The sequence below is a fragment of the Ipomoea triloba genome, chromosome 4 (assembly GCF_003576645.1).
Source record: "Ipomoea triloba cultivar NCNSP0323 chromosome 4, ASM357664v1".
Classification (NCBI taxonomy): Eukaryota; Viridiplantae; Streptophyta; class Magnoliopsida; order Solanales; family Convolvulaceae; genus Ipomoea; species Ipomoea triloba.
In genome coordinates this window covers 33,218,699-33,229,379 of record NC_044919.1, presented here as the reverse complement: position 1 = coordinate 33,229,379, position 10,681 = coordinate 33,218,699, and the positions used below count along the sequence as shown (strand labels likewise).

Genomic DNA, 10,681 nt, shown 5'->3' with positions numbered 1-10,681 from the left:
CCCCCCCCAACCCTTTTTCTCAACTAATCCCTATCCAAAGAAGTATGTAATCTATCACATTTTCCTGAATGGTGTACTGACATTTTTATTTCTTTGGGAAACAGGATTGTCTATATTTTTAGTTGTATTATCTTAGGTAGCGTAGCTAATGGCTTTATTTGAATTTGAATTTTAGGGAAAATGGAATTGTTGAAAGTTTGAAAATTGGATACGCTTCTCAAGAAACTGCTCGTAAGTAACATAGCTTAAAGTTTCTTCTTAGTTGGGTTAAGCTAAGCAATTAATTGGTCTGACCTTTCTTTACTTCATGCTCAGGTCTTTTTACCAAAGTGATACAAAGCATTGCCGGTTTTTTCTTAATTGGAACTTTTCTTGCCCTTGTTAAGGCTATTCTGCTTTGGAGAAAAAGGAATACAACAGAATTGATGATTACTTCTCCAGCTAAAGGATCAAAGGAACAGATGCGGCTGACTAGTAGACAACTAGGGCTTTTAGGAATTAAGCCAAAGGTTGAACAGGGCACAGTAGAATCTTCAAAGAAACCTCCCAAGTCCAAAATGACCTCTCCATTAGATGCCCTTGTCCCAGTTCATCAGCCAATTTCCAGTGCAAGCCGTTCAGCTAGACTGAGTAGTGAAAAATCAAGTGCCAGTAGCGGGTCTAAAATACATACTTTCAGCACCCCATCCAAGTCTCCTGCTTCCCAATCTCTGATTCTAGTCCCTACATCTTCACAATCACCTTCTCTCCAGACTTCACCTTGGTCAAACAAGCGAGCTCCTTTTCACAAAGAGATAATGACAGAAGAAGATCTTGAAAAGTTTTTGGCTGATGTTGATGAGAAAATTTCTGAATCGGCAAGTAAATTGTCCACCCCACCACCCACGATAAGTGGTTTTGGTGTAGTCAGTCCTAGTAACATGCCCAGTTCAGCTAACACTTCTGGAACTCCTAGAAGTACTCCTTTGAGGCCTGTTAGGATGTCCCCTGGTTCACAAAAATTCACTACTCCTCCAAAAAAAGGGGAGGGTGATCTACCTCCTCCCATGTCAATGATAGAATCTATTGAAGCTTTTGAACATCTTGGTATATATCCACAGATTGAACGGTGGCGTGACCATCTTAGGCAGTGGTTTTCCACAATGCTTCTCAATCCCTTGCTTAACAAAATTGATACTAGTCACGTGAAGGTGGGCTATCTCAAACTTTTTCTCCTTTCTATCCCTTTCCTGTGTTTATACCTTGATACATTGAACTTGTTCAAGGGGTGCAGAGATGCACCAGCATTTGCTAACCATATTCCGCTTTTGAACTTGTAAATTGTGGTGTGATACTCTTATCACACTCAAGGGTTCTCTAAATGGACAAGGCAAAGCCTTCGCTGCAATCAGCAGCTTATCTGTGTGAATTCTGAATCATGCTTATTTGACTATGTTAGGTCATGCAATCTGCTGCTAAACTAGGAATAACAATTACTGTCAGTCAAGTGGGAAGTGAAATCTCAAGTGCTGGAACTACTACTGTCTGCACACCTGGGATGACTAATGAATGGCAATCCTCATTCTCTCTTGATGAAGATGGACTTCTTCACCAACTGCGTGCCAATCTTGTTCAAACTCTTGATTCTTGCATGTGTAAGTTGGTTCACCTTTTTATTTATTTATTTTTATGGTGTCAATAGTATTATTATTTTTGGTTTGTTGGTATCTTTTGATATCTTTTGGGCATTTTCATTTCAGCAAAGTTGACTCCTAGCATTTTTCAACAATCCCCACAGCAGAGCACCTTAATCCCTGTTGTGCAAGAGTGCATCGATGCTATAACTGAGCATCAGAGGCTTCTTACTTTGATGAAAGGAGAATGGGGAAAGGGCTTGCTTACCCAAGGTAGTGTTCGTGCAGATTATACCGTAAGGAGAATTCGAGGTAATCTGTTCATTACCCTATAAGGGTCTCTGATAATTTTCAGGACATGAGATCATCAAGGTTCAATTTTTAAATTTAATTTTTCTGAGTTGTTTTGATAAAACATTCTCAGTTTTCTTAGATTGCAATGTTAACCTCCAGTTTTTATAAATTAAGCCCTTAATTGATTGTGGAAGTTTGGGAAAGCAAAAGAAAAATAGATTTACTTTTCTTTCTGTTATTATTTCAGAAATTAGATGTTCCCCCAGCCACCCAGCTCCATCATCTGCCACCTCTACCTCTCCCCTTAATCCCAAGGTCAAACCTACAGGCCACAGCAACCTCACCCTACACTTCTCTTCTTCCCTTTCCCTCATCTCTATCCACCTTTGTGCAGCATCATAGCAAAATACCAGCTCCACCACCCTTGTTTTTTATCTCCTCTTCAACCGTGACCACTGTCTGGTAACTCCCTCCCCCAAAGCCCAACAAACTCTTCTTTTTCCTCTCTCCACTCACTTTATTGTCACTTGGTTCGCCTGAAGCCAGCTCCGTCTCCCAATGGCGACCTCTGTACTTGTCCACAGCTCTATCCTGTATTTAATTTCTTGGTTGCATGACCCTATCCCTCCATCAGTGGCACTGGCCCTTTGTTTCTCTCTTTCAAAATTATATTTTACTTTTTGTTCCAAAAAGAAAATGCATTTTTTGGTTTTTATCTTTCATCATCAATTAAAGCTGCTCAAATGTGAAAAATTAAGGGTAATTTATTGTAACTCATCAAATGATCAAATCAAGGACAAAAGGTGCTCATTCCCTTAACTAAAAAACCTATATTAATACTTGGTGCCTGACATCAAAAGTATGTAATTTTACAGAGCTTGCTGAAGGGACATGTGTGAAGAAGTATGAGTATCTGGGTGAAGTTTATGACAGTTCAAACAAGAAGTGGAGTAGTGACCTTCCTACAGATTCACATCTGCTCCTATATTTATTTTGTGCTTTCTTAGAACACCCTAAGTGGATGCTACATGTTGATCCTACGGCTTATGCTGGATCTCAATCAAGCAAGAACCCCTTATTTCTGGGTGTTTTGCCTCCTAAAGAACGATTTCCAGAAAAGTATGTAGCTGTTGTTTCAGGTGTCCCCTCAGTGCTTCATCCAGGAGCTTGTGTATTGGCTGTTGGGAAGCAAAGCCCCCCAGTATTTGCCTTGTTCTGGGACAAGAAGCCTCAGTTCTCTTTACAGGCAAGTGTCTCCCTTCCAGTTCTTGAGCCCCTATCCTATACATATGAATAGGTTTTTCTGGTGACCTTACAGTGCTTGAGCACTTTTATGGTTTACACTAAACCTTTTTGTATTTACCTATTTGCGTGAATTCAGGGAAGAACAGCAGTTTGGGACTCGGTATTGCTTCTCTGCTACAAGATAAAGGTTGGTTATGGAGGGATAGTTCGAGGCTTGCACCTTGGTTCATCAGCATTGGACATTCTTTCAGTTCTAGATCCGGAACCAGAAGATTGACAAACTGAAAGGCAGGTGGCAGACATATGTTGTAAGAGTGCCATGATTTTGATAGAGTATCTGGCACGCAAGTATACTTATATGAATGCCCAGAGTGTTCAGTGTTGTGTTGTTTTATAGTAGCCAAAGCCAAGCCAAGCCAGGCAAGCTAAGACTAGACTCTTGTTTCTGATATCTTAATAACTTCAAATTTGATTCGTTTCAATGCACGTCAGGAAAAGTTCTATATTAACTTACAAAGAGAGCATTGTCTAGGTTTGTTCGAAGAAGTAATACATCAAATAACAAAATAGGGCACCAGCAGAGTTGTATATTTTTCCAGCCAACAAAAACTGATTGCATTATGAGTTCTGGCAAAAGTATATTTGTAAAGCTCATCTGTGCAGCGGTTAACAAATAATGGCTACGGCCATCCACTCTGTGCAAGAGTTTCTTCAACAGATGGCATTTCCCATAGCCTCAGATCTTTGTCCTTGTTGACACCACAAAAATTCATTACAGTATCTCCAACAGCCTTCTAGGAATCTTTTGTCTGATAATAGAAATGGGTGGGGTGGGGTGACTCCTAACTATCCATCTATCTATCTAATAAAAAGGTCAAAAAGTAAATTATGGGTGAGGCGCTTCCACTATTTCTATTTACTATTTTGTTGGCGAAGATGTTCTCAACTGTGCAACTCATGATTAAAAGTAACCTGCAAGAAAACAAGGGAGAGGAAATAAACTAGGTGAAAAGAAAGCAAGGAAATGTGGGTAATGAAATTCCTTTTAGTTGAGAGAGAGAGAGAGAGAGAGAGCTCACCAAATTGGGACTCCAAAGGTAGGTAGTACTCCAAAAATGACAAGCATACAAGTCAGGTTTTCTCTACATCATTATGCACAGGGAGGGACCATCACCACCCTCTAGCATTGGCCCCTTCATCATTTATCATATGCACACAGCAGTTAATATGGACCTCCAAACAAGTTTTGGGAGAATCAGTTGCATCCAATCCATACATTGTTCTTTTAGAAAATGACCAATTGTTTCCCAAGTCCCAAGCTCCCCTACTCGGAATCAGAATCAAAATTTAAGTATGACCTCGGCCTTGCAGTAGCTGTACGGCGTTTACGAGGAAACGAGAAAGGGCTATCTGATCTTTCTCTGCATATCTTATTGGATTTATTATCATTCATTCCCAGAAGCAGTGAAGCTGCGTAACAGACAGGATAAATGAATAAGTTCAGTCAAAGATGAATCTTCAGACATTATAGATCAAGCCACATTATATATATCCAGCAAGATACATAACTTCAGACACCAAATAGTCCTAATAAAAAGCACTCTGCTAATCTTGAGACATGAACTTTAATAGTACTTCAAAAAGAAAATTAAAACATAATTCTAAGCTCCTGGCATCATGCAAAAGTATACACACACACAACTGATCTAAAGACGTACCAGTATCAGGCATTGAATACGAGCCACCATCTTTTGATTGCAATTGCTGATCTGAATTTAACCCATTAGCTGCTGCAGAATCAGCTGTAGCCCCAATACCTCCACTCCCAAGCGTAAGTGAAAACCAATCCTCAGTTTGAACACCATTTGCAACATCTGGTTGATCTCTTGTACTAGTGTCTATGGATGCATTTGATGGTCTAGTTGGAAGAAATATCTGAAGAGGGGGATCAGCACCAGCAAATGACATTGGATTAACAATCAATCCATCATTTAAATTGGCATTACGACAGCCAACAGAAGATTCAGGTGCAACACCAACTGATCCTATGGCGCCATCTATTGGAAACTCATAGCCATCAATGGAACTGGGAAAATCAATGGAGTGAGGCTGCACAACAGCTAAGGAACCTGAGACACCTGCATCTGAACCAAATAATTGAAAGCCCGGACCTCCCTGTGTATTGTGCGATAAAGGCCATGTATGCATCTCAAAGTCATCATTATTAGTAGCACCAAACAAACCAGGGCAGGAATTGCCCTCATTAGCAAGAGCAGGGTCTTCATGATATGAATCTGTAATTCCATGTTGTTGCAATGGAAAAGAGACTCTAGCAGCATCTGCCCTGGTGTTACCCTGGACATTTCCATGAAGCATCAGTGGTTCATTTTCTTCATCTGAATCACTCAAGACAATAACTTCAGCATCCCCCAATGGTATAGATGGGTTTCTATCACTAATACCATATTCACTATTGAAATTAAGTGAAACAGATTCAAAGTCAATCCTATTGTTGGTAGGCAAGTCAAGGTTCCCAATGCCATCCTGATTTACACTGGGATCTTCACCTGCTTTGCCACTTCCAGTGCCACTGCTGCTCATGGGAATGATATCCTGATCGCTGAAAAAATTATCTCGCATTTTGTTAGTCAGAACATCCTCATGTTTACTGATTTCCCAAATGCCATTGGGATTTTTCTTCAGTCCAACTCTGAGACCACCATGACCATTAGAACCACCATCCTGTTTAACCTGCTTAAGAACTTCAGGCTTTGGCATAGAGTCTGCATCTGAAGATATGCACAGATTCCCATTAGGTAAGTGCCACTGTCCAAGATCACCAAGACTGTTTATATCACCTTCCACCTTAGCCCGCCAGGAACCATCAGGTTTCACCTCAATCTCTGCCACATCTTCTTCACAATTCCTCAACTACACCACAAAAGCAACAAATTATACAAGCATTTTTAAGGTAAAAACTTTTGGAACCAGACCCAAAGCTGTGAATGTTACCTTAGAAGTAATTCGATTGAGATACGGGTCAATAATAATATGCTCCAGAGAGTAATTCTTGAGACAATGGGGACATTGCCACTGAAGCACATGTACAACATTCATAATAATAAGAGATCATTAGGAAAAAGGAAAAAAGCCACACACAAACTAGGAGACATCCACTAATGATAGTAGAAGTCCAAAACACGTGATTCTCAATTTCTCATGCATAGCTACTTGCCTTTCTCGTCCTCTGATTCATTTCAACAAAAACTTCAAGATCAAAACAACCCTTGTGAACACAGGGCTTGAATCTTCCAGCAACCTTGATCCTTGAACCACTCATCTGAGACAACAGATACAAAAATAAAATATTAAATGAATTGAGGAATTACTGTTAAATTAAGTTATAGAACCTACATGCAAGATACTGAAGAATCTCTAAAAATTGAAAATAAAGACATCCTTTTTCCTCAACTTTTGTACAGAAACAGGACAAGCAGTGGGATAGAAATCACAAGTACGCTAGTGGAGTCACTAAGAACAATACCCATTGAAGATGCTAATTTAATGAAAATTTGCTTTAGTGACTTTTCACACAATCAAGCAGTTAAAAGTGATGGTCATTAGAGAACAGAAGGTTAAAAATAAATCAAATAAACACATATAACACTGTCTTTCCTATTAAAATGGACCCAATCATCCTACCCTTCAAACAATCAACAATCAAATGATTGGCACTTTACAAATTCACTAGAGTAGAATCTCATTAGTGACAATGACAAATTTTACAAAATGTTCACTTTACAAACACCCTTTACTCCTTTTATCCTTTAGGGTAATGATATAAAAGGAGGATAAAGATGCCCTCTATGGTAATGCTTCAACTGCCAGACAACAAAAGAATATGAACTAGTTGTATTGCCTAAATTCCAAAACCCAACAATGAACAATCTTGCCAGAAATCTAAGAATCGTAATGTGATACACACCCAAAAGAATGGATAGTTTACTCAGAAAAAGGAATGATGAAAATCAGAATACATAAGGAAAGGCTTAACGCAAGGGATTTGACAAGAATAAAATCAAAGGCACAATCATATCAACAATATCTCCTTTTCCATAATTATTTATTTCCTAGCACTATAAATTAGAACCTCTAGATGAGAGTAAATCATCCAATCTTTATCCTTAGTCTTTAAGCTTTAGAAGCTGGGCAAGAGCCTAAAACTCTTGTTGGGGAAAGTCTTGTGACTTCCTGTTTCTTTTTTTTTTTTTTTTTTTTTTTTTTAATTTCCAGCCAATAAAATTACGTCCTTGTTCTTTTCTCTAACATAATGTGGTAATTGAGACCCAGAAAAAGCAGAGGTGAAAGAAGTAGATAGACAGAGAATCTAGTCAAATACACCATTCAGATTAGTGGATGAAATCAAGGAATAAGAAGTGTCACCGTTTCACCCCAACATGTTGAATAAATACACAAGCATACAAACACGATTTTATTTTTGCAAAGAAATATCACATAAAGATGTATACTACAATTTTTTTTTGAGAACATGTATAATACAATTTATGATTTCATCTTTTCCATGTATGAGGGACTCTAATGGCGCCAAGGGTTCTTTTATAAAACCATGATGTCAATTTTCAAATATAACTTACAGGGCACCGAAGATTCAAAGGAATAAAGTCAGCAACAATTTCAATATCACTGTCACTGTCAGCATTTTCTGTGACATTCCCACCACCAATACGACAAACCCGAGCAAGTGCATCTTCAAATCTCTCACCATCAGACTCCTTAGGAATACAGTTAAGTATCTAGAGGACCCAAATAAACATAGAATTAGATAGGAGCAATAGTAAACCAACATCAAATCTTACAAGTTTTAAATTAGATGTGAAGTTATTTTTTAACATGTACTGTACAATAAAAAATTTATCAAAATGTGAGAAGATAAAGTGAAAGAGTAATATAATAGATCTAACATAGAAGTATGCACATGTACAACTTGCAGCAACATAAAGATATTCCTTCAGGAGAATAGCACAGTGCAAGCTCCATTTAAAGCTTTAAGCTTCTAAAAATGAAATTTAATGGAGAAAAGAAGGGTCACTTTCTACAACTAAATACCTGTTGGACAGTACGCCTCTTTACAATTCTGACACCGAAACAAAACACTCGAGAATCAACACCCGTCAAAGAGATTTTGTTAATGCCATCCCTAGTGCATGGTGTTATCTGGAGCAGATAGAATCAAAAGTAATTAAATGCAAAGTGGAACACACAAAAGCATTTTAATAAGTGTTATAAACTAAGGTTAGGCTAGGATCACTCAACTGGGCTATAACGCACATGGGCCAAACCACACTAAAAGATTGAATCCAACCAATTAGCTAGTCTAATCCATGGCCTTATAAACCCATATATTCTCTCTTATTTTTTCAATGTGGAACTGTTTAACAATGAGCAAAGGAAGAAAATTAAAGGGAGCATGGATGAATTAACTACAAAGGGTATAAGTACAACTAAACTTATAATTTGCAATTAGCATCTAGCCCAGTAAGGAGTATATAAAATTATAAATGCATAAGCAACATATGTTCTCAAGATGAGAGTAAATAAATAAAAACATAAATACAAAAACAGCCATAATAAAGGAATTAGTGCATAGTGTCAAAACTCACTATGGGTCCATCATCTCGACCATTAGCCCCTAACAATTGTGAGCCAGGTCTGTTTATTGCTCGAACTGGGACCCCTGTGAGGTACAAGTAATTTAAGAAAGTCAGTTTGAGGTCTCAATGAAAAAGGTTGAAGCTATTAATAGCAATCAGTTGTAGACTCATAGTAGGGAAAAGAAAAGAGGTAAAAAAAAATGTAGTGTGATAAAATAACGAATTTGGACAAGTAGGTTGTAATGTTAGATAAAAAAAAAAAATTGGATTGAATATGATTAGCAAATCCCAGAGTACAGAGATGTGGTTCAGCATAAACTAGTCATTTGAAGCCATTTGGATCATACAGACACATGATGCTTAGCCAGAGTGAAACAGTAGCACATAGGAGATAGGACAGTGACTATGCTACTCAGCACAAATTATATGTTCCTTAACCCAAAGTAAATTTAGAGTAAACCAAAAAGCCTATTCTCAAGCATGAATATCAGTTAGATAATTTTCCTTAAGCTAAATAAAATTCAAATTAATTTGAAAAGGCCTATCTTCAAACATGATTCTATGCAAGAGCATACCATTGATCTGCAGATTTGTATACAGAGGCCAATGCATCCTAAAGTGAACTGTGTCATTGAGAAGCATGCACCAAGCCTGAAAGTGACACCATTCTGAGTAACACACAAATAAACTTCACTGTGAAAATATCACTCAGAATTGTGGGTAAACCTGAAGATCATACTCCTGTTTTGCCAATAAGTCTCTATCTGCTCTTGTAAGTTGAAATGTTTTCTCAATACTCTGCACTGGGTTTGTTCTGAGATTTACAGATGTAACACAAGACATATAAATGGATGGAACAAAAGAAAATTTACAAGAAATTAAACATGATATGAATAAGTAAGAAACTAGAAAATGCTACAAAATGAATACATATAACACAGTTTTAAAAAGAATAATCTCTTTTTGACAAATGGAGGCTCTAAGAATACAGAAGTTATTGAAAGGGGGAACAAAGAGAGAACAGATGGCTACAGAACACCGAAACTGAAGAGATGACAGTATTACAGTACAAATATGACAAGGGTTAAAGACAGCAATTTCATGAATCCTATTGACCAAAAACTCATCTCCTTCTGGAGACCCTCAACAGGAAGGGAGTAGGGATGATATTTAATTACAACTGGCAATAAAATCACCTCCGCCTAGTTTACTAGAAAGCAATATTCAATTAAATTAAATTATTTTGATGTTGCACCCCCCCTATTAAGTAAATTTGTTTGGAGTCCAAATCTTTTGGTATAATATGAGCTTGTAAATTCTTAATTTCAAGTCAAGACTGAGCTCCCGCTAGCAGCCGAAGTGTCAACCACTGTCTTGGTGTCATTTATTTTGTGAATAAATTCATTAAAAATGCAAAATTTGTCTAACATTTACCATTATGATTTTGAAAAAGGGTAGTCTAGTGCATGAAGCATGCTTATTGATAAAGACACTGTTGGGTTTATTTAACATTCTTTATGGTTGTTAAATGAATTCAATTCCATTCCTTTATGATTAAAAGGAATGCTCATTACCTACATATGTTTCTAAAACATTATATTGGCAGATACATTTGGCTCTGTTTGGCACGCCTATCAAAAAACCTAGCTGAAAGCTTAAAACTGAAAAGCTAGTAGCTAATAAGCTAACTAATGAAATTAAAGTGTTTGGTACAATTAATTATTGAGTTAGCTTATAAGTGTAAAAAGACATAAAAAGATAAAATAATATATTAACATTTTGATTAATGAAGGGTAAATGGTGCCATTTTTGTAAATTAATAAATATAAAAATGAAAAAAAAAAAAAAAAAAAAAAA

At 37.3% G+C, this 10,681-nt stretch overlaps 2 protein-coding genes across 4 annotated transcripts in view; one reads left to right on the top strand and one right to left on the bottom strand.

Annotated features, from left to right (window-relative positions):
* LOC116016495 overlaps positions 1-3,638 on the top strand; it is a 6,368-nt gene extending 2,730 nt beyond the window's left edge. The window contains exons 2-7 of the mRNA XM_031256787.1: positions 176-231; positions 316-1,190; positions 1,439-1,634; positions 1,740-1,925; positions 2,783-3,153; positions 3,289-3,638. Coding sequence (XP_031112647.1) covers positions 176-231; positions 316-1,190; positions 1,439-1,634; positions 1,740-1,925; positions 2,783-3,153; positions 3,289-3,429 — 1,825 coding nt within the window. The 3' untranslated portion in view covers positions 3,430-3,638. The remainder of the gene's footprint in view (positions 1-175; positions 232-315; positions 1,191-1,438; positions 1,635-1,739; positions 1,926-2,782; positions 3,154-3,288) is intronic.
* A 102-nt stretch (positions 3,639-3,740) lies between these two features.
* LOC116016492 (E3 SUMO-protein ligase SIZ1-like) overlaps positions 3,741-10,681 on the bottom strand; it is a 15,789-nt gene continuing 8,848 nt past the window's right edge. For all 3 annotated transcript variants that reach the window (XM_031256777.1, XM_031256779.1, XM_031256778.1), the window contains exons 9-18: positions 9,551-9,638; positions 9,400-9,475; positions 8,834-8,907; positions 8,280-8,387; positions 7,808-7,966; positions 6,388-6,492; positions 6,165-6,245; positions 4,871-6,083; positions 4,232-4,622; positions 3,741-4,124 (exon numbers count right to left, since the gene is read on the bottom strand). In XM_031256777.1, coding sequence (XP_031112637.1) covers positions 4,477-4,622; positions 4,871-6,083; positions 6,165-6,245; positions 6,388-6,492; positions 7,808-7,966; positions 8,280-8,387; positions 8,834-8,907; positions 9,400-9,475; positions 9,551-9,638 — 2,050 coding nt within the window. In that variant the 3' untranslated portion in view covers positions 3,741-4,124; positions 4,232-4,476. The remainder of the gene's footprint in view (positions 4,125-4,231; positions 4,623-4,870; positions 6,084-6,164; positions 6,246-6,387; positions 6,493-7,807; positions 7,967-8,279; positions 8,388-8,833; positions 8,908-9,399; positions 9,476-9,550; positions 9,639-10,681) is intronic.